This window comes from Aphelocoma coerulescens, chromosome 8 (assembly GCF_041296385.1).
Source record: "Aphelocoma coerulescens isolate FSJ_1873_10779 chromosome 8, UR_Acoe_1.0, whole genome shotgun sequence".
NCBI classification, from domain to species: domain Eukaryota; kingdom Metazoa; phylum Chordata; class Aves; order Passeriformes; family Corvidae; genus Aphelocoma; species Aphelocoma coerulescens.
In genome coordinates this window covers 10,283,068-10,311,024 of record NC_091022.1, presented here as the reverse complement: position 1 = coordinate 10,311,024, position 27,957 = coordinate 10,283,068, and the positions used below count along the sequence as shown (strand labels likewise).

Sequence of the window (27,957 nt, the reverse complement as noted above, 5' to 3'; positions counted from 1 at the left end):
CCCCAGGCTCATTTCCAAGCAAGTGGAAGAAGGTAGTAATAGACAAGGCCAAACACACTCTGTGTGCTGATAATCAAATTAGCTGTCAGCTTTAATTCTTGTCTCAGTATGCCACCAAAGCCAGCCTGTTTTCAGGACACAATTGTTGATAAAATAACAGTGAGATCAGTATAAAATGGATAAAATGCAAGCACTACCCTTTGGCTGGATAAAATGTAAATACATTTATAAAACTAGATCTAATGTGGAAAATATGCAAATACAATCATCCAATAATAAAAACAATACCAAATTCCAAGAGAGAACATTGCCTAAGCTGCAAACAGAGCACAGCAAACTGGGAAACACCAGGAAAAGTTGAGCTCAAAGCACTTGGTTCGTTGAGGGCTCTTTCATTTCCTCAGCCTGGGCTCCCTCATGCCATTTCCATCTACCCATACCATGATTCTGTGTAAAGAGGAAAAAAAGGGGAAAAGACATGAATACCAATCCTGACACCCCAGAGGGGCTCCTCAGAGCAGTGGGCAGGCAATTTCAGCAGAATTGCCTCCTACAACCCCTGCCCCGTGTCTTTGGCAGCAAGCACTTACTTCTACACTCAGGATATGTAATCACTCCGTTCAGGCACTGTGCTCTGAATTTCTCCACCTGGGAAGCCTGCTGGTAGCCAGGCTTGCACTCAAAGACAACAGGATCCCCTGAGCGATAGTCAATGCTCAGCTGGCTGGATGACTGCAACCGAATATTGTTTGTTTCCATAGTGTTCCTATCCAGGGCACAGTTGCCTGCAAAAAACCACTTCCATTATTTGCCTGTAGATCTCACACTAGACAACTGATGCTCTGTTGGCACCCCCTAAGTGCCTTGAGTGCCCTTTCCCAACTCAGGTGTGCTGGGCCATGACTTCTTGGCACTGCCCCTTCATGCCTGCAGCTTCCAGGAGGCTCTCACATCCTGGCTCCTCCCAGGTGCTCCCCCAGGAAAGGCAAAGCAGAAGAGTGCTGCTTCCCTTCAGCACTAAAAATGCAACAACAGAACAATGAAGTTGAAGAGGGGATGACTTACTTCCCAGTATGCAGTGTGGGTAGTTCAATGTCCCCTCCACACACTGTACTCTGAGGCTGGGACTATTTGGGTGTTTCAGATATCCTGGTTTACACTGGAATTCAATATAGTCCCCTGATGTGGAATACAGCTTGGTTTTTGCAACCCATTTCAGCTCAATATTGTTCATGTCCATATCTTCTTCTGATGCTGTACAAGCCACTTGAAAAAGTCAAGAGAAGAGTGTCAGCACTTCATACAGACACACCACACATACCTGTTTTGCCCCTAGAGCCTACAGAAGTTCTTCACATCAAAAAAATGCTTCCAAGTATTTGCTCTGACCCTCTATTACTTGCAACAGAAAAGACATTCACATCCAAGCTAAATGGAAAAAAAAGCCCTGGAGAAGCCTTATCACACTGACAGTCAGGGCAAGAATGAAGCGCATGGTGGGGAAGACAGCAGGCACCAATGAACTTCCCCATCTGTTTTTTGAGATCCTCCCTTCCCTTCTGGCTCAGTACTTCTCTAAATTTGTTTTCTCATCATGGAGGCACCCCTGGCTTTCCCCAGCATTGCCACTCATGCAGAGCCATATTCGTGGCTCACAGCCTGCTGGGCGGAGCCGTGTCCCCAGCTTGGGAGCACTCAGGAGCTCTGCACAAGTAATGGAGATCCCCTCACAGAGGCCAGTTCAGCCAGCTGCCCTCCTCATGGACCTGTTGGCAGCAGCGGGGACTATGCAAACTGACTTTAAGAAGAAGCTCCTTTGGGACAAAAGGAGGACTCACTGCCATTCTGCCCTGCCAGCATTGTGGCCACAGCACAAGTGCTGCTGCACCCGTGCTGCCCTCAGGGTCTGAGAAGAAGACAAGAGGAGTGGTCAGAGCCTTTGGCCACCCAGCACATGCTTCAACCTACCTAGGCAAACTGGGGGGCTTGTCCACTGCCCGTTACGACAGGTGATTGTCGGAGATCCTTCCAAGACATAGAAATTTGGGCATTTGTATTCCAGAGTATCACCTTGTTGATATTCTTGCAAGGGGAAGACAAGAAGCTCTCCACTTTGAATAGTTGGAGGTGTGCCACATCTCCCACGGTGTCCTGAAAGAAATTTCCCAATCAGAGAGGAAGTTTGACTGCAGAAGAAGTCTGGTCAGAAATACCACCCACACTATTGTTGGCACTACTCAGAACCAGAGGAAAGCAGAGAGAAAACCAAACAGCTGGCAGGAGCAAGAGTTTCTCATTTCTCCAATGTTCAGGCTCACAACTGCCAGCTCACACCATTTGAGCACAGTTTAAATACTTGCAGCTGTCTGCAGGACTTCATCTTGTCCTGCAAAAGGTGTGGCATTTGGCCCTCAAGTGAAGCCACCTGGGTCACTCAGCTTGGAACAGAGACCTGAGAAAATGGCCTTGTCCTGAGTGTGCCAGATCCATTGCAGCTGTGCCCGGTGAGGGCACTGAGATGCTAAATGCCAATGAGGCAGCTTCCTGATGCTATCACTGACAGGAGACTGGATGGAGAGAGAGAGAGAGAATGAAATTACCTTTGCAAGTTGGCAGCTCTGTCCAGGTCCCATTCTGGCACACTACAGTGGAAGCCCCAGTCATCTTAAAATTTTGCCAGCACTGATACTTTGCACTCTCCCCAGGGATATACCTGGGCTTTTTAATACCATCAATTCTACCACCAGCAATTTCTGGAGGAGGTTCACATGTCACATCTGAAAAGAGACACTGCTGCAGTCACCCTTGCAGTTGTTAAGATGTTTATACAACCATAAGTGAAAGGAATTAGCCATGTTACAATTTCTGTACAGATTTTCTGTCTCAGGTGGGTCACAGGAGTTCACCATGGGGAAAGCAATGAGGTGTGGCAGTGGCAGCAGCTGTCTGGGACTGTCAGGAGGTGGCAGGGTCAATAGGACTTTCTAGAAAAAGCCAGTGTTTCTGTACTTACGCACCAGAACCATACCACGCTTGTCTCTCCCCAGGGAGTCCTGGCCTTCCTGGAAACCACAGAGGTAGCAGCCAAACTTGATTCACTGCTGAAGTGCAGAGCTCTGGAGGGCTGGCAGTGCTGGAGGAGCTTATCAGTCTGTGCTGCTCAGGGCTGGGTAGGCACAGTCAGCTCCAGTGTGCTCACCCTGCAGCCACAGATTGGGACAGGGGACTGGAGCCCAGCTCCAGAATGTTCCTTGTCACAGGAACAATCTTTCCACTTCCATGGCCCTAGCAGATCTTACATGGTTTAGATCTGTGTCTCTGCTGGGGTCTGCATTGGTCAGAGTGGAGCACTGCAGAAGAAAATCTGCTTCTCTGCCCTACTCCTGCTTCCATTCAGCTTTGATTCAGTGCACACGTCTGTGCACTGAAACTCACTGAAGTGGTGGAGAGTGGGGAAAATAACAACAGCATACAGAATGACAAAGCAGCACATTTTAGGCCCTGCTTCTTCAGGAATGTTTTTACTGCTGATGGAAATATTCCCAGTATTTCTAGAAACATCAAGTTAAAGTGCTGTGCAAGGACGCAATAGCAAGTTCAAATTTGGGGTAGCCAAAGAAAACAGAAGTCAAAAAGGTGTAGTCTTTAGAGTATTTAGGTAGAGAAGCAGTTGCCTCTACACTAACAGGCAAGGGGAAAGCACAGATTCCTACCTCTGCAAACTGGTGCTTGTGACCATTGACCATTTGAACAAGTAACATAATTTTCACCCGTCATCTGAAAATTGCTTTCACACTGGTAGTGCACTCTGGCCTCGGGCAGATACCTCTGCCTCGGAGTGCTTGTAATGCGCCCATTGGGGATTTCAGGCGCGGCTCCACAGCTGACATCTGGAAAGAGAGGATTGATTGTGTAGTGAGCGATACAAGAATCACACAACACGGCATTCCAGAGCTCCTGGTGAGCAAAAAGCACTTTGAGCACATAATTTTCTACAGATAGAAAAAGAATATATGGTTATTCTGCAATGCCTCAGCACCCAGTATTATGTTTGCCTAAAAAAAGAGAAGTCACAGAGATCAGCCAGGTGTGCTGTACAGCATTGTGTGCGACCAAGCTGCAGAGCGACATGATTTATTTACTATTTGAAGGTACCTGTCAGCAATTGACATGCTTAGTGATGTGAAAATAAGATCCATTACCCTACAGTTTATCTCCTCCTTTGCAGCCAGCATGCATTCTTCCATAAAGTCTGCCTGCTTGATTTCAGCAGAGAGCCAGGATTCAGGTACCAGCCCACAGGAAGATGATTGCTTTGCTGATCTACTCTGCTTGCTGTTTCCCAGAAGCCAGAAAAATAGGTGTTGTAGCAGCCCATTCAAAGCAAGTCACCTGTTGGCTCTATTGGCCTGACTCACCTGCATGTCTGAGTTTAAATTATTTTAATTCACAACATGAAATACTAAGAAGAATCATGGATTACTTAGAAGTAGAACGTGTACCTTCACAGAAAGGTGGTGCTGTCCAGTTTCCTTTTCTGCAGATAATTTCAGGGGAACCAACAATCAGGAACCCTGAACCACACTGGTAGCGAATTGTTTCACCAGGCTCATAAAATTTCTTGTTTCTGCCTTCAAACTGAGCATTGGCAACTTTTGGAACACTTCCACATGGCATTTCTGAAAAGAAAACAAATCTGATGCTTGTGCTACTGTGATACACATTGAAGAAGTGTACTTTTACCATCAAACAGGTGCTTTAGAGAGCTATTTCTAACATCAGCATAGTCATCTGCTGACAGTGGATTATATAATTGTATAATTAGTTAGCTAATAATTGTATAAAAGGTAGCATGCAGAAAATTAAATAAGCCATGCCCCCAAATATACACAGACTTCAGTCACTGAAATATTTCAATTCTGTTTCTAAGCATGCCAGAAAGTTTTCCTAGACACTTTTGTCCCTTGCTACACTGAAGTAATTTCCATCCCTGAGGCACCATAGCAACTTTTAGTCACCAGTGGACTCTGTAGAAAAGAGGTCCTTGGATCAGGAGTATATGCCCAGGACTCACCTGGCAGAGATATGAACTGAACAAAGACTGCAAGAATATGAAGGATTATTTAAAAACTAAGTTGCATTCACGAAGTCAGTTTTGCATCCAATCAGGATTGTTCTGAAGACATCCATGATGGAAAATAAGATTCCACAGCAAAATATGGAATGGAAAAATTTACTGATCAACCTCCAGTTTAGAAATGAAATTGAAAGAATTTTAAATGCACTTCAAAAAAAGTAATTTTTGATATTACCCAAGCATGAAGGAGCTGCAGTCCATTTTCCCATAGAACAATTTATCTCTGTTGGTCCATCTAACATGTACCCAGAAAGAGAAATATACTTAAATCTAGCACCAGCCAGATAAAATGTTTTCCCTTCTCTTTCAATTTTTAAGTTTGGATTTTCCAGCCTGGGAGCATCAGCACATTCTACAGCTTGTGGTGGCAAACATGGTCTTTCTAAAAAACACAGACAACATAGATAAACAATAATGCAAGACAATTAATATTGCAACTGTAACTAAGTAATAAATAATTTACAGAATACAGGATACTATTTAAGGCCCCCAGTAAAAACTGAGACTCTGTTATGCAGTATACTAAGCAAACAAATTAGTCCGGAGCTCTTGAGGAATTACCTGAAAATTGTATATGCCATCTCAGATAAGTCTGCGTAAACGAAAAGACTGCAGTTGTTTGCACTCTTTTTAGTAACTTATGTTCTACTGCTTTCCTGCAGTTACCTGTTCATGATAATCTTAGGTAAATAACAGCAGCCTCCTGCTCATGATGACTGCAAATGAGTAACATATGAATGTTACTCATGAATGTTATAATAAAATGATGGAAAGAAATTCCCCAGTACTGACCCACACAGTGAGGTGGTGATTGCCATTTCCCGTCTATACAGGTTATCTCCCTTGTACCGACGAGCTGGAAACCGTCGGTACACGAAAAAGCTGCTTTACTCCCATTCCTGTAGTTTCTTCCTACTGTTGTCTGCAGAGCACCAGGCACCTGAGGTGGAGGTGGGCACACACTCTCCTCAGCTGAGGATACATATTCATGTTACAATAGAACAAAGAGAAAGTGCAGCAGTTCATTAGAGATTACAACACAAGCAGCCAAAACAACACATGTGCTAGATAAATGCCAATAGCAATCTCAAGCTTTCATTAATACTATGATCATTTTGTTCTGCTTCAGAAACACCAGAGCTGCCCTCAGGTGCTCATATGCTTCTAGAGTCATAGAGAAGACAGTCACAGTCATCTACACCAAGCTAAGATGGAGTTTCTTGTAGTCCCTCCTTTCCCTTTCACACAGCTGCACACTCTTTTGTGCTTTCCCTGCTCCTCTCTCTGTAATGAACTATTTTAGGAAAACTGAACCAACTTCTGGAGTTCTTGTTTTGTTTGTTCTTCAGACTAAGCTGATGGAGCTAAATGAGAAAGCTAAAAGAAAAGAAAGAAATAGGCTTAAATTTTTCCAGTCCACGGACAAAGGGGTCTTTCTGCCAAAGGAAAGGAAAAGGGAGAGAATGGGGGAGATCTAGGACAGAGATCTGAGGAGACTTCCAGAGCTTGGTTTCTTGCTTCTAGTTGTTCCAGAAAACTAAGGTAGGGACAGTGATTGCCATACTTCTCCCACTTCCATGCATCATTTCCCACAAGTCTGGTATAACCAAAGCAGGGAATGAGGCAATGGTTGTTTTACAATCACGCTTTCTACAGACAGCATCCTGCTCTGCCATGCATTAAGGCAGCCCTGAAGACATTGACCTCTGCTGTGTGTTACATATGGGCATCATCCTCTAGGTCTATGCTTTTGCACTGGCCAACTCAGCTTTTTTGTCATAGTTTCACTAGGAAGCAATTGGAAAAATAGAGGAAAAAAATAGAATAGAAAAACTTTGAAGGTTTACAGGAAGTAAAGGAACTTTCACTGGAGCTTGAGCTATGTGCTCTCTGATTTGTATCAGGGTAAAGCCCTTTTGAAGAACTGAGCTTAAATTTATCGTTGCATCTTTTCTCACATCAGAAGTGCCAGTGACAACCATTCCAACTGTCAGAGTAGAGAGCATTAAGTCTGCCTTACTAAAGTAGTGCATCTCTAAACCTAGTTTAGAGTGCTAAACCTAGTGCTCAAATGATGGCCAAAACTACCCTTTAGCATACAATCAAAGTAAGCATTTCTATTTCAGCCTAGTGATACAGCAATGCTAAGAATCCTTAATAATGAGCATTTATCATGCCTGTAGCAAAAGAAATGGTGCAAATGTAAAAACACACCTGTACATGCAATCTCTGGAGTCCATCTGCCAGACACACAAGTTGCCTGTTTAATATTTTCGTCGGTTAATGTACATTTATAATGTATAACTTTATGGAACCCAGTTTTCCTTCTTGACACGGGATACTGGCCTGAGTGCACCAGCTCAATGTCCTCTGGAATTACACACTGAGGGGAGGCATCTGAAAAAAAATAAAAAAAGCTTGAAAAGTAGATTTAGATCTGATAATAGGCACTGATGAAGATGTCATCAGTTGTACAGAAGTTCCATGTGGATATGAGGAAGAACTTTACTGGGTGGGTTCTTGAGCAGGGAAGGTGGATCAGATGACCCACTGTGGACCCTTCCAACCTTACTCATTCTCTGAGAAGGACTAATCTGCATAAAAATAGTTAGTGTGAGATAAGCCTAACATATTGTAGCTATTAATATTACTTTTAATTCCTTTTAATACTTGATTTTAACCACTGTGTAAGTGCCTATTTTCTTCGCTTTACAAAGCTGTAGGTGCAGAGTCTTTCCAGGATAAAAGACATGCTTCCATTTAAAAGGAGTAAATTAAAACCACTTAGTTTTGATGCATGAGACTATAGCATGTCTGGCTACCTACTGGGATGAAGTCCTTCAAATTTTGTATACAACTATGTTCCACTCACGTCTGAAGTATTATGGAAACAGATTACCAGCACAAATAGGTAAAGGCTTCCATTCTCCATTAAGACATTTTATTTTCATTTCCTCAGTATTGTCAGAGCCTGGTTTGCATCCACAAGTTACTTCATCCCCGTGTGAATACTGGGTCTGGTCTGCCTGACGTAGAACAACGTTCGGGATAGAAGAAGGTGATTCACACGGCATTTTGTCTTCTGTTGAAAAGAGCAGAAGTATTCCACAATAATACAGGAATCACATATCAATAGCTGAAAAAACTCAAGTAAAAATAACTGTATTTGCATTTGATGAACCAAACCTACACCCACTAATTGTAGCAACTAAATTTCAACACAGCTGGAGTACGTATATCTTTTAGTCAGTTTGGTAAATTGTTCTCCTGTCTTTTCCCCTCATTTTCCAACACCAGCATGATCCACAGGTAGTTTCAGCTGACAGTACTTTCCCAAACTGTTGGTATATAAACCATAAAGAGTAAGGAAACCTTCAATTAATTCAGGTCACCTGAATCCCTGATTCTGATCAGTCAAAATTATAATTGATCATACACCTACACAATTGTAATGTGCCCTTTCAGTTAGAATTACAAGAACTGAAACCCATTGTGAGCTCTCTTAGAGTACTGCAGAGCTGTCACCTCTCTGTGAGAACTGAGTTCCTGCTTTGGGCTGGCACTGTTGCAGTGGTAGTGACAGCACAAGTAATGGGCTTATCATGCAGTTTTATCTTACTATTTTATTACTTTGAACACAATGTTACATCTGCAAATACGTAACTTTAATTGAAAATATCTATGATGTAATAGCCTGCAGAGAATTACTGACTTCTCAGAAGTAAGAGTTGTGTAGATTACCAATGCAAGAGGGAGAAGGTGACCACCGTCCATCAACACATTCTATTTCCTTTGATCCAACCAACTTAAATTCGCCATTACATTCATATTGCTTTCTGTCCCCATGCTGGTACTGTTCCACAGACCCATCAACAATACTTCCATTGGTAATTTCAGGGGGAGGTCCACAGCCTCTGACATTCACTGAAATAAAGAGAAAAGTCTGTGTTCTGAACTCAGTACTTTCGCCACAGTTATATGTTAAGTACAACATAAAACAAATTGAATGCATCATTTAAAGCGAAGAAAAATCAGTGGAATGGGTTAAGCAGGTCATTGATTTATGACTTTGTGTGTCTGGATTCTTGCTGGGCTGGAGATCACAAACAGATATGTGTGACCCTGGCCTACTCTTGTCTCTCACTTCCATGCACTGTCAATGTCTGCTCTGAGAAAAGTGGGTGATAAAACCAACCCAGTTGTAAGAGAAAAAAAGTGTTACAAGAATGGCAATTTCAGTATTCTTAAAAGAAAACTGACAACTCTGCAAGGAATAACCTATGTCCTAAAAATTACCTAGCAAGTGATTGAGATATATATATATATATATATACATACACACACACACAGTATATTAAAGGAATTCACTTTTGATGCAGTGAATGGAACTCCTATTAAGGGACCCTAAAATGTTCCTGAGCTAAAGAGCCAAATATATGAAATAGACTTGCTTTTATATGCATAAGGGAGTGAGCAAAAAGAAGGATGACAGAGTGAAAGTCACCAAGAAAGCTGACTGAGTGGGAAGAAAGGGAGGTCAGGAATATGAGGTCCCTTCATCCTCCCAAGCTTTGTGAAAGCCTATGCACCTCATGAGGGAGCTCAGCACCAGCACAAAAAACTCTTCTCACATGCCAGGAAGTTGTGCTCCAAGTGAAAAAGAAGGGGTACATATTTTTTCTTCTGCGTGAATGTGTTCATCCTACTATATAAGAATTTCACAGGAAAATCCTTCACTGTATTTCTTTTGTTTGGGCTCAGCTCTGTGTCATCTCCAAAACAGTTTTTTTTCCCTTTAATTTCATGTGATCAGGAAAAAAGAGCACAGGGTGCAATATCTGATGGGTATCAATATCAGGCAATGGCAAAACTTAGCCCATTTGGGATATAGTAAGAGAGGACACTACTCAAATTACTCATTGCCATACTGCACATTATTTATGCAGTTTTGAACAATAAAAATTTTTCAAACATTAAAGTCAATACCCTGATTAATGTATTTTGTGCAAGCCATTTACCAGCTCAGTCTGAGTTATTGCAGAAGAATTACCTTTACACAGTGGTGGTGGTGGAAACCACCCAAAGTGGTAGCACTGAATAGAGGCAGGTCCCACCCTGATGTATTTTTTTGCACAGGTAAATTTCACAACAGCTCCACTGTGGTATTTATCCTTCTTGGGTATCCAATCTCTATTGCGCAGTGGTGGCAGTGCACATTCTATTTCTGCAGAAAAAATATTTTAACATATAGTGTACAACCTACAGAAAGTATGAAATGCTACTGGTTAGAACAAAACCAAAGGAAGTCTTAAAGGAAAAAGGTTCACAGAGTGTATACAGAGAGTCACACTGATTAACAAACACAAAAATATTCACCACGACACTGGGGTGCTGGACTCCATTCTCCATTTTGGTCACACGTTGTGGTATCAGTTGGCATGTTATTTGTAGTTTTATATCCCTCCAAACATGAATACTCAATTGTATCTTCAGGCATGAACACAGTTTTATTTGTATGATAAATCCAAATGTCCTCCTGTGCTTTACATGATTCTGTAGAATAAAACAAAGTTAGTGCATTTAGTTATCCAGAAACACTGCCCTTTGGAAGCAACATCCCAGTAGGTATATTGGAAACATCAATAATTCTGCATTGCCATAATATTATTGTAGAATATGCAGCATATTCACATATTATCTATTGCATTAATCTTCCAAAATGTGTCTAGAAGTAATTAGCATAAATATTTCTTCCTTAGATTAAATTATTTCCTTTTGCTACATATTATTATCATTATCATCATTATTCTTAATTTTGGTGTCACAGCAAATGGTTTGTTCTGCTGTTCCCATAGTCAGTTGTGAGTAGGTCAGAAAAAAGCCACAAAATCCTGTCTAAAGGCAGTCTAAAATAAAAAGACAAGATAAAGTAGCAGCTAAAGTTGGTCAATATTATGACCAATATTTAACAATGGAAGATTAAGACTCTCACTGTAACTACACCTGTGTTCAAGAGAGGAAGGAATTTTGAAATAATGAATCCTATTTGTCTCTAGTTTGGTCACATTTAAATAAAGTTCTTGGCAGAATGCCTCAGTTCACTGATGTTGCTTCATAAATTGGGAGTAAATTTGGACAAATGTACATTGTATCAGGTAAGAACCACTGAAGAGGTCAGTGATTACCATTTACTCAGTGCTAAAGAGATCCAAAAAGATCCTTTATGTTTTCTCTGTTTCTTGGAGCCTGAGAAAAGTTAATCTGTGGAGGATCAGCCCTCTGAGTCTCCCTCCGCCCAGTAAGAAACCTCTACAAATCAAGGTGACAAACCTCTGAGTCCATAGGACACCATGTCTGCACTGGTGGCAATGACAGGGAGCTCTGAAACCTTTAGATACTCACTGATGCACTTTGGAGGTGGAGTCCAGCCACTTTCTTGGCAGTGTGTGTGTCCTGTATCTTGTCCTTCTGGAGTCACAAAGCCAGCGTGACACCTATATGAGACGACCTCTTTCAAATGGAATGTTGTCCTGCCTGAGTTCCAAAAGCCATTCTCAAAAATCATAGTCTGGCATTTTTCTGAAAGAGACAATATTTCTTCCAAGTAAAGCACTGCTAAACTACATGCATATAAATCACAGCAGAAGGATAACAATAGAAGCAGCAGCTGGATTTAGAAAATTTTTTAAATACATGGTCAATTGAATACATTTTTAATTTAATACATTGTTAATACATTAATTCTTAACGTTGTTTAAATGGATGGAAGTCTTGATTGGATGTTTCAGTCTCATATTCTGAGAGAACTTCTGTAGTATGTTAAATTCTTTGCTGCTAAATCATTCTGTGAAGAAGAGTCTTCATTTTCAGAAATTATCACTACAACAAATAGTTTTAGATAGAAACCTCACCAAAAGACAAGCACACTCACTTTTACGGGTACATCTCGGAGTGGGTGCCCAACCATTCCTTGTGCACGTGACTTTTTCATGCTCAGCTTGGTAGTCATTGTAGCAACCATAACTGACTCTTTCACCTTCCTTGTAAAATTCGTACCAGTTGTGGCGTGGGAAATAACCATTTTCCAGCCCTGTGATGGAACATTTTTCTAAAGAAGGAAGGAAAGTACATTTAACCACAGAAATTTCTACAGCAAGAACTGAGGGAGATTAATCCTTAGGAAGACAGTTACTAACAAACAGGCCTCCAAGCACCTTTCTGTAGCCTTGTAGCACAAAAAGACACTCATGTGCAAATCTGAATGAAAGCATGTTTTGTTTTGGTGCCTTGTGATTAATGGACCACAGGAACTGAAGTGGAAGTCACTACATAAAGTTATATGAGGTGGCCTAGTAACCAAAAATCTCTTACCTATTGTTCACAAGCAAGCTTGGCTCTTCAGTGCTTTTCATATCAGTTTGGTCTGGTATGTCTCTAAAATGTTGATGTATGTCCAGAGTGAATTCTGGCATTTGCCTCCTGGAGATTTTACCATCTCTGTGGAAGTGTATCAGCCTCTCAAACCAGCTCTAGAGATTTCAGCAATAGCTAAGCATGCTGGCTCTAAGGCTTCCTGTCCCCAAGAGCCCAGACATAAGGCAGATGGCTGAAGGAATGTTATATTGTATTATCTGAGTGCCTGCTCCTTTCCTCCAGGCAGGGCTCCACTCATTTCCTGCACTGAGCACCACTCCACTGAGGGCAACAAGGAAAGAGCAACCTTTTCTAATCCGCTTTTGTGCCCTGCCTGTTGTGCTGTGACTGAAGATGTCTGAGAGAAGGCCTCATCTCGCTGCTTTAGATTAATTTTAAGTCTAATTCATTCTAAATCTGAGTCAGCCTATCCGATTCTCTTGCTGATACCATGATCAATTTCAGCTTATTGCAAAAGTGTGACACCTTTTCAGCTCTAAAAGTTTTCCAAAGGGACCAGGCAATGGTTCTCAGAGAGGATGAAGACTAAGTGCCAAAGTGCCCAAGCCACAGAAGGAAGAATATATTTACATAGAGTAGAAACTCTGTGTGTGCAGATGGAAGTATATGCTTGCATGTTACCCAGAATCCAAAGAGGAAGGTTTCCTATATATTTCTTACTTTAATGAATATTTTCAGGAGTAAACAATCTTCAAAATCCAAAAGCATAATTTCAGCCTGACTCATTTCAGAGCGTCCCCAACTGACAGTTGTGCTCTGCACATAGGAAGACAGTCTGGGTGCAGTTCCAGGGGTCAGCTAAAGCAGTTTGACTTTCAGAAACTTTTTTGTCTTGTGTTCCATCAGAACAGGTTCTGCTGCACAGACCTTGGATATTTATAACAGAATTGAGCATACAGTGGAAATGTACTTACTCAGGCATTTTGGCTCAGGAGACCAGCCCCTTTCAGAACAGTAAATTCGGACCCAGAATTCTCCAGTGGGGGTTGAATAGCCGTCGAGGCAGTAGTAATCTACAGTCTGTCCAAATCTTTTTGGAAAGTAAAGGTATCTGCCGTACTCATATGAACTACTTAACCTGCCATTTTCTATAAGTGGGTAGTCACACGGTTTCCCTTGAAATAGAACGTAACAGCAACAATATCAACACATGCATGATAAAAAGCTCAGGACACAATTAATTCAGATTCAGCTTCATCATCTGGGTGTTTTCAAAAACAGACAGAACCAGGACTGCACACCCCAGCAGATCCTAAGGAGGGCAGGAACAATCACACTCTGCTGCTGGGGTCTTTGTTAGGGCCTGTAGCTGTGTTACTGCCCTCAATTCCTTTGCAACCAACAGAAATCCAGCCAGCATTCTCAGCAGACTCCTGAGGCTGATTCATGAGGTTAGCATTCATTGTACAGAGAGATGACACTGTAGAAGGTCTTGATTAAATTTACTATTCTGACCATAAAGGGAGCCCAGTCATCTGGCTCAGATATAGAAACTGAACTGTGCACTGAACTCTAAACATTGAGATGACTCCTGCCACTTCCGTTTATAACTTTCGGGATCCTGCACCAAAAGCTCTTCCTAACTCTTCTCATTTTTATTTTAAAGTGGCAGCATTTTAATTTTCTTCTCTTTGTTCCACAAAAGAACTGACCCTTTCCAGGGACAAGTCAAGGACATAAGGAGATTCTCAGAAGCTTCCATTCAAATTTACCCAGGTTTCTCCTGAAATGCTCTGACCCAGAGCCTACATGCCAGTGCAGAGAAGATCACCCACTGGACAGACCATTCAATAATGAGTGAAGTGGACTCAGAATGATACCAGTATTTTAGAACCCAACTGATACAGAGAAAACATTAACTCAGATACTAAAAGAGCACGTTTCAGAAATAGCTCAAATCATCTTATCCAAATGTTGGTTTACAAGACTGATTTCGTCAGGGTTTCTCTCATATTCTAAGTTTTATTTTCAGGGACCAAAGATCAAAGAGTGTTAAATTATGAAACTAGCTGTTAATTTATATATTTTTTTTTTTGTACTGTGCCTACTCGGCAAAACTATCATTGCAGTTATGGGAAGTTTAACCCAAGAAAGAACTCATCAACCATCAAGAATACCTTGCTTTGTTATCTGACAGGTTATAAAATAGATAAAATCTTGTGACTGTCCATAACACTAAATTACAACGCCAAGTAAAAATCTAGAGCTGTGATACTACAAGGAAAGATATCGTCCACTCATTACTGTTGGTTTGGCTACTTTAAACTCCCTATGTTCTCTAATCCTGACTGCGATGCTCATTCCTCAGGTGGAGCACAAACCTTCCTGACAGTGAGCTGACTATAGCACATTTTAACAGATTTACAAATACAGTAATAGGTAATGCCTGTGTTAATAAACACAATGTAAATCTGGATTATACCATTGTTTTTATAGGTGATTTTTCTAAACAATCAAATTAAGCTTTACAGCACAAAGAAAAAAAAACCCCAGTCAACTGTCATCTAATGCTCCTCAAGTTTTGCTCTTGACTTCTTTTCTCAGAGATATTTCCAACAATTTTACATTGTAACTTCATTCATGAGAGCTACTTACGGACACAAGCTGGATCAGGCACCCATCCATTCTTGGTGCATTCAGCTGTGGCTCTGCCAGTCGTCACTTTAAAATGATATCCAGCATCACACTCTACTGTGATTGTATCATGTACTATGTACCTGTCTTTTTGAGGTATAAAGTTCCCAGAGGAAATTACTGGAGGAGAGCATACAATTTCTAAATAAAAAAAACAGAAAAAAATTTTAATAATATATTTAAATTTATTGCATAAGTTCTTGTTTTCACAGTATATTGGCCATAAATGCATAAAATGGTTTAAAAGATGTTTCTTAGAGCAAAGAAAAGGTTACATTTCTTCCTCACACTTAGGAATGCATGGTTCTGTAAGAGAAGAGTGACAGGTGTTACTGATATTAATTAGAAGATTAAAACTTAATTGCAAAGAGAATGGTTGGAGAAAGAATGAAGCCATCAAACTGAACCTGACTAATTTTTTCCAGTAGATCATTCCGCAGCTGGGCTATGCTGGGCTCATTTATGGACACTGTCCTAGAGGAGGGCAATTTCCCTGGGAGGTCCTAAATGGAAAATAATTATGCTTAACTGGGAACTGACCATTCAAAGGCTGCATCATTAAGATTAATGTCCTTCACTGACACTGGAAGTATTTCAACAACTGAAAAAGGTCAAGAATCTTATTATGAAAAACTCAAGATATCTGTATGCTCAGAGAAGTCAGGCAAACATATTTATATACCAGAGCCTGTCTTTCAGTTTTTTTGTATCTTCCAGTTCAGAAAACATCACCAACACACTGAGGGCTGGGAGGGGATGACTGTAAGGTAACTACAGGTTGGTCCTGTTGTGGAGTAAGGGTGGGTGAATCAGTTTTCATGCATGCACTGCTGAATCCTCTAGGTCCTGTGATAAGCCCAGTAGGATCCAGAACCACTATCTGAGTACACCCCGAGCACCAGAGCCCAGCACATCAATGTCTAGAAGAACGTTTTGTTTGGCACTCCTCAAAACCAGTATGTTGCTAAACTGTAGGCAATGCATATTAATTAGTATCATTACTAATCTTGAATCAGAAAGGTCAAAAACTGAGTGGGCCCCAGGACTGACAACAAGTCTTTATTTCTAAAGGTGTCTTTCTGGAAGAGGTCCCAGGAAGGTGGGTGGTGCATAAAATCCTAAATGTTGCCCTGTTGCCAACATTTTTTTTCCAGTTTCAAGATTCTGGCAATTTCTTGAAGAAAATTCAAGGCACTGATAAATTCCCCAAATTTCATCAAACTGTTTCAGTTGCGATATGAAATACATATTTATGTTTGTGGGATTTGGAGATTTAAATATAGCCTTTAAGTGCTATATTTATACATAAAGTAAAATCCATGACCCGGAGGGCTGATGTTAAACAGGACTAGCCTCAGGAATTACGAATTTTTCATATAAACTGTTCAGAAGGCATCTGAGAGTTAAAAAGCTGCAGGGAGCTTTAGAATTGTAAATATATTAATTTGTAGACATTCACAAGATTCCGGTTTTCCTACTGCTCTTCATGGAAAACTCTTATCCAGTTGTTTGGTCCCTTCAGCACTTGATCCTTCCAGTCTTCATGGATATTGGCTGGATGTGGATGGATTTGTTATGAACGAATTTATTAATCTCTAAAATTACTTCCAAACCCAACAAAAGTGCAAAACATCTTTAGGCAAGACTGACCCGTGCAATAGGGAGGTGGATTCCATCCCGATTCAGTGCACAGTGCATCTGCTCTGTTCCCATATTTGTATCCTTCTTCACAGAAATACTGCACTAGATCATTTTCCTTGTAATTCCTCCTTGGAGAACGGACATATCCATGAGGAATTTCTGGCACATCACAGATAATTTCTGAAATTGAAACAGACAAAAATCAGGTATTTCTATTTATATTCACTAAGAATAAACTTCTATGATAATAAAATTTAGGGTGTTTTTTTTTTTTTATTTTATTTGAATTCACAGAAACTTTTGCATTTGGAAGCTGTTGGAACTTATTTGAGCACTTATTTGATTCTGGGTTCCAGGTGGAAAATGTAGTGTAGCACAGCTTCGATTGCAAATTGGTTCATGAGACAGATTTCAGGGCTTTGCTTTGGACTTTAATGGATTTCAGAATCAAAAGATAAGGCAGAAGAAATCCCAAATCAAGACAATAGGCTAGCTGAAATTTAGGATTTTCCATTTTTCAGATAATTTCTTTGTAATTTCCAACAAAACTAATGTGCTCTCAGAGCCAGTAGATTATGAGTTAAATCATGGCATCAAAAGGAGAAAAAAATTAAAGTATCTTTAAAAGATAAAATTTAAATAAAATAATTAAATTAAAATAAATAATTAAATTTAAAATTGACACTAGAATGCTTAATATCTATAAAAGAACATCAGTGTTCCCAGTTCCTTGCCAAACCAAATAAAACCACCAAGATCTTGCAGTTTCCTAAAAATGCATTCATAAAGTCAGAGGATATTCAGTGTTTTGTTTCCTAGATCACAGAACAGGATACCAAAGAGTTCTCTTGGATTCTTTTGCTGAATTTATTTTGTATTTAGAATGAAACAGAGCTCATGGAAACTGTCATTGTTTAATGAAATTCACTATATTCTGCAAATGTTACAAGAACATATGTTTAATTCCACTTTATGCTGTACAAAATATAATAAATGGGGGTTTCAAAGCAGAAAAATGCAGCACTGAAATTGCGAACAAACCATAAATGTATTTTGCCATCCTGATGTGTATTCTGCTCTTCTAAACACATACGTCACGATCAAATAACAGAAATAATCTAAGAAACTTGATGTTCTGAATATATAAGTGTTTGTTACCATAATCTTCCTAGGATTCATTCTCATTCAATGACAATCCAATCCCATCCATTCTCTGTTCAGAAACTGGGAGGAACAACCCCATCCACCAGTACCAGCTGCAGGCAGGGCAGTGTGGGGTTGGCTGGTTGAAATGCAGTTTTGTAGAAAAAAAATAGTGGTCCTGATGGACAAATTGGACAGGGGCCAGCAATGGGCCTTTGCAGTAAAGAAAATACCCTGGGCTCCACTGGGAAAAGTGTTGCCAGCAGACCAAAAGAGGTGATCCTGCCCCTCTACCCCTCTCTAGGTCTGAACTCCCAGTAGAGGAAAGATAAGGACATACTGGAGATCCAGTAAGGGACAGGAGGATAATTAAGGAATTGGAAAAACGTACAGATAGAGGTTTAAGAGAGTCTGGAGCAAAGAAGGCTTGGGGGAGGAAGGATGGCGTTTTTTACATGTGTCAATTCCTGGCTCCAGTGGGGCAGGCAGAAGTGAAGATGGTGGAACCAGAACTTTCTCACTGGCCAGCAGCCATAGTGTGAGAAGCAGTGGGCACAAATTGAGTACAGAAAATGCCACTTCAATGTTTTTACTAAAGAGAGTTCAACCACTGCAATGGGTTACCCAGAGAGGCTGTGGATCTCCATCCTTGGAGATATTAAAAAGGTGACTGAACATGTTCTAGAGCAACTTGCCCCAGCTAATTGCTTTGAGGGGCCTTCAGAGGTCCCACACCACCTCACTGATTTTGTCGTTCTGTAAAAACGAAATATGTACCTTCTAACTTTTCCAAACACATTAGTATCAGGAAAGAAAAATCCAGCATGATTTTTTTTTTTTTGGTATTCTATATACTCTAAGAATTAAAATCCTACTTGTTTATTAAACTTGGTTCACACAGATTCAAAATTGCTTCTGATTACTTTGGTTAAATCAACACTGAAGTGGTTGACTCTTATGCAGACATATCAAAGAATTTGACTGCAGCCTGGCAGAACATACAGCTTGTAGAAAAAATGTGGAACAAGCAGATGGTCTATTATGATTATATTAGTATCCAATATTATTATATTTCTTATCCTACTTCTTCAGATATGCAAGGAGATTGTTTACAGACAAACTGTGCTTAACTGATGTGAAGTGAAAACTTTGTAGCTTCCCATATGGTAACCTGTATTTAGGAGTCTGTGAGAATGAAGCTTCTTAATGACGCACAGTAAATAGTGTCATTTTTACCTTTGCACTGAGGCACATCGCTACTCCATTTTCCATTAGCAGAGCAAACGATTTCTTTAGCTCCAACAAGCTTGTGTTTTTCATTACATTCAAAATTTACAGCCTGGCCAAAGGAATATTCTTGGCCTAGCTCAAATGCACCAGTCATAATTATCCTTCCATTTTCAGGTTCTTGTACAGGTAAACACTTTATCACTGGAAAAACAAAACAAGGAAAGGGGAAAAAAACGTCATTTTGAGGTCTATTCTGTGAAATAAACTGACACACAAAAAAGTTAAAATACAGAAAACTCATTGTAATTTCCTTGCACATTTACAAAATATACCCTACTCTATTTAGGTATCATGTGCAGCAAATGTAGTACAAAGCCCTAAGCAAAAAGAGTGACATAGGAAGAAGCTCTCATCATCCCCTTCTCTGCCCTTGAAGGCTGAAGACAGAGCACCCACTGAATTAGATGACCTCACTGAATTAGGTTATTTAGATGATAATCGAAATTATCCTAGGATCCTGCATTCTAAGGATGAGCCTTGACTGAGACCATTAAAATTTGTCAAAATCAGTAGACTCTGTTTAGAGTTGTGCCAAACTGAGTTTGCTATGGACAGGTATCTGGAAAAGTGCTGCATTACAGACTGCCTACAACAACAGGCAGTTATTAACTAAAATTCTAGTTAAGGATATCAGAGCAATTATATTACTAAAGTAAACAAACACAGTCAGACATTAATTTAGACCTCTTGCACCTCCCAGTTTTGTTCCTGCAGGAAAAAAAAAGAATTAACCTATGTCATCAGATATTTCTTATTAAGGGGGGAAACAACTATCAAAGCTCATTCCTAAATGTTCACATGGATATCATTGATCAGGTACAAAAGCGGCTTCTGTTTTTCTCTCTGACATTTGCCATCTTAAAATTCATCTGCCTTTTCTATGGGCTCATATTCTGTCTCCTGGGTTCCTCACATTTAGGACATTATACAAATACTTTCTTTCATAGGCAATCATCTTTCAGTGAAAACTCAACCATGACAGAAATAACTTAGGAGGACTTTGAAACTGAACTATTTTGGTGACACATGACAAAAACTGTTGGAAACCCTTGCTCCATATGGTGCAGACAGACCTCAATACCTAAGTGTGAGGGCAGTCAAAATCCAATAAACCAAATGTGGAGTATCTAAATCCAAGGAAATATCAAAACATAGACAACAAACTCTAGACAAGGTATCTACTTTCATTTGCTCTTAGACACCCTTTCCTGACATCAGATGCTTAACCTAAAGAAAATGTCACTGCTGCCCACATATGTTAAAATAGTGCAGTTAAAAATTATCTCTGTGAAGAACAGGAACCTTATTTTCATGATCATGCAGGTTTGAAACTGGTGGAAAGGTTTCTAAAACCATCATCTGAGCCATCCGGTCTATTAAGCCTCGATGTCTGCGTCCCCCTTGCTCTTGCTTACGGAATGTCTTCGACCGTAAGACAGTAAGCTAATAGGGAGACCTTAACATCTTAATGCTTAGGATGTTCACAAGGATGGAGGAGGAAAGTAGCTAAAAACACACACATGCCTTCACACTGGTTTGAAACTCATCATCCCAAATATCATTTGCAACCATGTTTTGCAGGCAGCTAGTCTATCAGGGATTTTAGGTGAGGCAGAGCTTCAAGCCAGTCTGGAAGTGACAGGACTCCACCTCCTGAAGGGTTTCTAACAACAGCTTGTTGGACTAAAATGGCTGAGCAGTCACTGTAAGAGCTTCACTGCTGCTTAACTTGAATTTAAACATATGTGAATTAATACTAGTAAAGCAATCACAGACTATTCTAGATAGTCTCACACAGATAAAAAGACAGTTTGATAGAGAATTAAATGTCAAACTCCATTTACCTTCACAGTGAGGGACGTCATTGCTCCATCCATCTGCCTGACACTCACGGTAATTTCTTAGGCTGAGCATCTGGTAGCTTACCAAATAAAAAGTAAAAAATGCTAAAATACAGTTTCATGATGTGACAGAAACAGTGCTGCTGTTTCTGAAGCAAAGGAAGAAGGCTTCAGGTGTTCTAGCACAGAATAACCAAAATGCGACAACACTGAGTAGTTTTTTAACCTGCATGTTCCCTATTTGATTTCTTCTAATTGCAAAAGGGAAAATATAAAATCAGAGAGTAGGAAGGAATAAGTAAGAAGGTTTCTTCATTACAGAGACAGCAAGCTTTGGCTACATAACAAGAGGAAGGACAGCTACTCTGAAATGACGGTGAGGAACTGAAGGGATTAAGGAGAATATTGATTTTGGAGCTCTCTTTGTGGAACTCAGATTGGATTCCAGTAACAGAACAACTGCAAAAGCACAGCTAAACCACTGTACCAAAGCTGATTTGCTTTTCAAAGGAACATATCCAGTCACAGGCACAATACCATGTATTTGACTTGCTGCATTTTCCACTGGAGAAGATGAATAGAGGAGAAAGAGAAAAGAGGTTTTTTCAAGCATTCAGTGAAGACATGTTAGTGAGTCTGCCAGAAATGTCTTCCTTCAAACATGTTTTACAACACATAAGCAAGTAGGACACAGCCACATTACAGAGAACAAATCCATAACTGACACTTTAATTAACACCTTATGTTAATTCCCATACATTGAATTAAAAAAGTATTACCCATCATTACATCTGTACTCAACTCTGGCACCAAACACAAATTCACTTCCACTGGTAAGTTCAAAGAAACCAAACTCAGTGTCTCCAGGATGTCCACAGGGCTTATCTGGTTAAAAAAAGGAAAAAAAAAGGAAAAAGCCTTACTTACACCACACACAGGAAGGTGAAAGTGTGAAAGACAGCATTTTCCCAGTGATTAATAGTGAGTACAGGTCTTCGGGGCCTTTCAAAAATTCAGGTATGTTCAGCATAAGTTTGATTAATCTCTCCTTTCTATCACTGTTTTCAAAGATTTCAATGATAACATATTGGAGTATGCTTACTTAAAAAAACAAGACAAAACCAACATAACAAAAAAAAACCAAAACAAAAAAACCAAATTAGGAAGTTTTACTCCTTTAAAAAGGCTGAACTCATATTCAGTCTTATAACAAATTTATGGCATTTTTCATACAATTTGTGACATAATCTGGTCCAAAGCCTCCACTAGAACATCCATCCATGATTAGAAATGGAATTTCCTCAATCTGATGGGGATTGTGCTGAGTGAAAGCCACTCAGGAGATATTTTGGTCCTTACTGCTTGCTGCTCAAAGCTCCCCACAGGACTTTCCTTATGGCCTGGCCCTAACTCTTTGCCTTGCATTCCCAAAAGAGTGGCAAAGATGAACACACCCTCCCCTCCCACTCATCCCCTTCTGATGTTATCATGTGGACTGCAAAATAAACTGCATGGCTGAAGCCTGTTACCTCTCCTCAGCAGAAATCTTTCCTGGTTCCAGTCAAGAAAGGCAATTTAATTCTTGGGATGCATCAACATCCTTTGTTTTTACCAAGAAAGATGTGTTTGAGTAGGCCCTAAACCCGCTCTAGTGGGATGCAGGGAAAATGGGAATTCATTATCAATGTTTCTGTCTTCTGTCCCGCCAAGGGACCGTGTTCCCTCAGCCTGTGGCACAGCACCCCTTCCTCTCTCTCCACATGCTCCTTGCCGGTGGCAGCAGCTGCTCACTGGGTGGCAGCATTTGCTAAAACATCCTACAAACTACACCAAATTTTGTACAGGTCCATGTTCGCTGACTAGTTACACAAAGAAATCTAAACAGAGACAGAGAGTAAGTAAAAAAAGTAAAAAATGCTATTAGCAACTTATAAATTCTTACTCATGGTGTGTACCCATCTCTGTTTGAATGACACTCAGAACTTACATTGATATTATTGAACCAAATATTTATACTCTACTAGTAAAAACTTTGTATGTTAGATACACAAGAATAACCCCTTGTTCCTAAAACTCCTTTGTGTTTAAAGCTCATTTATTACAGAAAAGAAGTATCTGCTGACTAATGATAACAAACTTCAATTACCTCACTAATGAATTCTGTATGAGGGTGTGAGATACTTGTAAACTCTTAACGCAGTATGCTAGACATAATAAATAGCAGCTCTCATCCTAATTGTGAATTACAGCTTGAAAGAAAAGGCAGGGGAAAATAATTTCCCACTTCCAATAAATGATATCTGTCATAGAACTAGTTGAATAAACTCTCTCTTGCCTTACATTCAGAAGCTAGGTTTGTGCTTTATCCTGCTTAGACTGAAAGATTTTTGAAAGCAAGCTTCTAAGAACTTAATAACTGATTTTAATAACATAAATTGGGTTCATAAGGCTGGCCTAGACTAAGATCTTCTGTAAAGAAAAAAAATCAACCCTTTAATCTGGAGAAAAGGAACTTAAAGTTCCCTTATGCACACATACTTTTTAGGGTGATATTTTAAAGAGTGCAGAAACAAGTAATTTACATGCAAAGCTACAATTTCACACTGGCACCATTGGCAAGGAATGTGATCTGTCAGATCAAATGTCTGCAGATATTTTGCATAAATACTCACTTCTGCATTCTGTTGCTGGGGGCAGCTGCTTCCACGTTCCATCGACGCACTGAAACGCAACTCGTCCAACTTTTACATATCCAGGCCGACAATTGTATGATGCTTGAGTCCCATGTGGATAGGGGGGTTTGTCCCATCTTTTGGAAGGCACTTCTTTTACCCTCCTAGGAGGAGGTTCTTCACAAGCTAAAAATTTAAAATAAAGACATTGGTGACCGAAGCACATGCTACAAACACCAAAATAATTTTGCAATAGGAAATGTAGCGAGAAATCCTGGGGCCATTTGTGATCAAACCAGCATGTGTTTTCTACTGAATCAGCACAAAATAGGAAACTGTCAGGGATCCACATTTTATAGGAATGTGAATAGACGTTTAGAAGGACATAGGAACAGCCAGGTGCCAAGAAACCACCCAGGACAGTGCTGGTTCATGAAACAGATTTTAGTTACAAAGCCTGAGAGGAGATCAGTGCCCTGGTTCCAGCCACAGACACCTCCTACCCTTCCATCTGCAGGAGCTGCTCCAGGCCTGTCCTTCCACTGCCACAGAGAACAACTCTCTGCACTCTGTAGTTTCCCTTCAAACTATTTTCTCCTCCAGCCACCACTACCTCTACTAACATTATTTCATCTGTCATTTGATTAAGTTCTGCCAAACCTTCTCTCACCTTTGCATTGCCTAAACTTCCTCTCCAGGCTCAGATCACCTGATATTCCAAAACTTATTTCCTCTTGTTCCTTACTTACAGGTTACTTGTTACACAATAGAATTAATTCTGGGTATTCGGTCTGACCTTTAGCTTCCAAGCATTTTGTCTCGGTTTGGGGAGTGGATGGTGGTGTCTGATATTTCTTATTAGCTCAATACTATGGAGTCCTTGCCCAAAAGCTGCTTCCTGGGCCTTCTTCAGTGCACATGAAATGTACAGCCAAGTCCATATGAACTACAACAAATGAACCCAAATCAATTCTATTAAGAAGTTCCTCAAGAGCTTGAGAATGAGAAAAGTCAGACTAAAGGGGAAAGAAGCAAATGCTGGGAAGCTGTTAATGAAAGACTAAATGATTTTGTGTCAAGAAATAATTGACCCAATTTCAGTGACCAATTTTCGGTGCTTGGGTGACTGAAATGGACTTGTTTTGGAAGCTGAAGCTTCACCCAGAGTAACAGAGTCTGAACAGCCTAGTTAAGTAAATGCAATGAACTCTGTTTTCCATCTGAACATGAAAGGTGAGCATTCATCAAGAATAAATAAAACAAGCCCTGAGAAATGAAGCCTTGGAAAAGGAATGAAATCTCTGTATAGAAAATAAATGGGAGAAGAAATGTCTGCCAGAGAAGGAAATCCCTTGGTGAGTAGATTCATTACTCAGCAGAGACGTGGCACAGATGTCCTCTCCCCAGTTTAGCTGTAAGGCCACAGGTTTGAGAAAGCAGTAGGATTCTCACTGAAACCTTCCTATGGGTTGTCCAGGTGCTGCCTGGAAACAGGACTATGGGAAAAATATTTAGGATCTCTCCTCATGTGAGGGGTGTGGAGTTGTAGCTCACTGAACTGCACTGCAAAGATCACAACCACACATTAAGTAGCTGATGTGGAAGAAAGTGTATTTAATCCTCTCACTTTGTGTGGAAAGTGAGTTTTACTTGACTTTTACAAAGACACACCCTTGAGAGCTCACTGTTTGTATTTCAGTCAGGGGTGTACCAACCAAATTAGAGGCATAATTTTATAAAATTGTTTAAAAAACAGGGAAAAATAATTTTTACGATAAAAAAACTGTTTAATTTTAAGTGTTCTGTATGGCATTTTGAAAATATAAAGAAAATGGTGTTAATTGTGCAGTCTAATAACTTTAGTTTGGCTGTTTTAAGTAGCCAGAAGAATTAGACAAGCTTTGACAATACTACTGAGGTGCTAAAGGGAGAGTGTGCCCACATATTCATATTTTTTCCAATTACCTTGATAAGTATTCTCCCTCCTATGAATGATTACATCTGAATAAAAATTATTGTTTCTGTGCACTAGAGGGTACTAGGCTACTATAAAAAATGTAGGAGGGACTTTTTTTAGCAAAACTAAGACATTCAAATTCTAACAACATTTTTTGCAAAATGTAGGAATAAGCAAAATGAACAGGAATCCTCTAGCTAGTCTTTCAAATGAGTTGAAAATGGTTAGTTTAGCCAAAAATTTCTTTTCAATGGTGAGAAAGAGAATGTTTCTAACTCCACATATTTTTAATTAGACCTTGTTTAAATTAGCACTTTCAGTTTGCAAGCTGAGAGTGCACACTGAAATCTATAATTTAAAAAATAGGTTATTGAATACGGGGAAAGCTTCTCTATTCCTTCCTCTGAATTTTATCACATTTTTATTGTCTGTTGTGCAGAATGCAGCCTCTCAACTCCTCCTTGTTTACATTAAAACCCCCCAAAAATGAAAGATAATCTCCTTAGTCTCTTCATCATTACTAAGATGTGCTGGGTCTTGCTGGGTTTTATCTCAACACTTCCCCATTCCTGCCCTGATGTTAAACTGTGTTGCCATGAAGTGTCAGAGTATGTGTGTGTGTATATATATATGTATATATTTATACATATTTCTGACTACAGCTAATTATTGGGGTTTTTTTTCCTTTTTAGTTTCTTAGTGGCTTGAGGTGAAGAAATCTGCTGGTATGTTGTACTTCAAAACTATGTTAATTCTATCATGCACTCACCAACATTGGAGGGTTTTATTTCTATATTAGAAAGCCTGCACTAAACGAATAACTTCAAATTCTTTAGTGACAGATCAGGAGAGATGGAATTACTCATTCAGTATTTACATGGGACTTGACCTCAGTTAGAAATAGCTCAAGCTGCTTTTTTGCCAACAAAATGCTGGTAGCAGCTTCTACAAAGCACAAGCACAATTACAAATCCAGGTACAAGTGGTTTTCAGTCCTTGCGCAAAACTCACACAGACTTTCAGCATGAAGCTTAAATAAGAACCCTGCATGACCCATGGTAATACTTGTCCTGGATAAATCAGACTTTGCTACATTCACATTCCTTTCCAATCTCCCTGACCTAAAGAAAGCATTGTGAAAACAAAGTGCAAATTCAGGCAAACTTTCATTTCAAATTCCAGGACTTCTCTGCGTGTCTTTGCAAACAAATTAGACTATTAGTTGCTTTGAGGCAGTAGTTATATTTCATTAAGATAGGACATTCCTTTAATTTTCTGATTTTTCAAGTTTTCAAAGTAAAATCTATTATTGGATTGTTTTTATTAATAAGGTCTTCATAACTTCCAACTAAAATTAAAACCAGCCTAAACCAAGGAAAGACACACGGGCTCAAAACCACACAGCACCCTCTGCACAACACTCTATGCAAAGAAACTCAGACAGAAAGCAAATAAATTAAATTACTAAGGATACACTAAATAATATAAACTCAAATCATGAAAAATCCATTGAACAGAGAAAACATCAGAGGCTTCTGAAAAGATACACAGAATATGAGCTACCTCTTCAAACATGAAAAAAGCATACTTGTATCTATTTATCTCATTTCCTAGACTAAAACCAGTCAGTCAATAGATATATTAGAAGCTTTTCAGTCAATGTAGCAATCATTCATCTTTCTCAGACCATCTCACAGATTATTCCAGACAGAAAAAAACACTCCATAAATGTGCATTTCTATTTTAATCTACCAGTTGCTTCCTAGTTTTAGATATTAGAATAATTAGAAAACATAATGAATATAAAATTAGTTGTCTGACTCCAGTTTATAGCGATACCAACCATTAAAAAATTTGGGCAACAGATTAATAACAGCAGTAGTTATCCAAATAAATAGGTGAAAGTAATCCTATGACAGGATACTAAATACTAAAGGTGCTAAATGCTGCCAGAAGAAATGTCAGTTATTATTGTCAGAAGTTCATGAAAAAAAAGCTACAATGCCTTTACAAATTGCTTTGGTTACCATCTTCACATATATTTTAAGATAGGAGTTAAAGCTTACCTCTTTGTGCAGCACAATGCATCCAACACAAGAGCAGAGCTACATAGCCCAGGAACAACATCCTAGAGATTCAAAAACTCTAGCAAACACATCCAGTAATGTAGCCTACTTTTTTTTTATTACTTTGTCTTATTTCCACTCC

The 27,957-nt window shown here is 39.7% G+C and overlaps 1 protein-coding gene across 1 annotated transcript; it reads right to left on the bottom strand.

Annotated features, from left to right (window-relative positions):
- Positions 1-64: 64 nt before the first annotated feature.
- On the bottom strand, positions 65-27,957 carry CFH (complement factor H). Its single transcript, XM_069022376.1, has 24 exons — positions 27,816-27,957; positions 23,793-23,978; positions 21,900-22,005; positions 21,124-21,200; positions 19,226-19,420; positions 16,856-17,026; positions 15,167-15,346; positions 13,486-13,686; positions 12,069-12,245; positions 11,540-11,716; positions 10,514-10,690; positions 10,188-10,361; positions 8,879-9,061; positions 8,037-8,219; positions 7,352-7,534; positions 5,930-6,109; positions 5,313-5,519; positions 4,503-4,679; positions 3,714-3,890; positions 2,601-2,777; positions 1,969-2,151; positions 1,066-1,266; positions 591-785; positions 65-447 (listed from the first exon to the last, which is right to left on the bottom strand). Exons 1-24 carry the CDS (start codon positions 27,874-27,876, stop codon positions 431-433), a joined length of 3,945 nt encoding a protein of 1,314 aa, XP_068878477.1. The 5' UTR covers positions 27,877-27,957; the 3' UTR covers positions 65-430.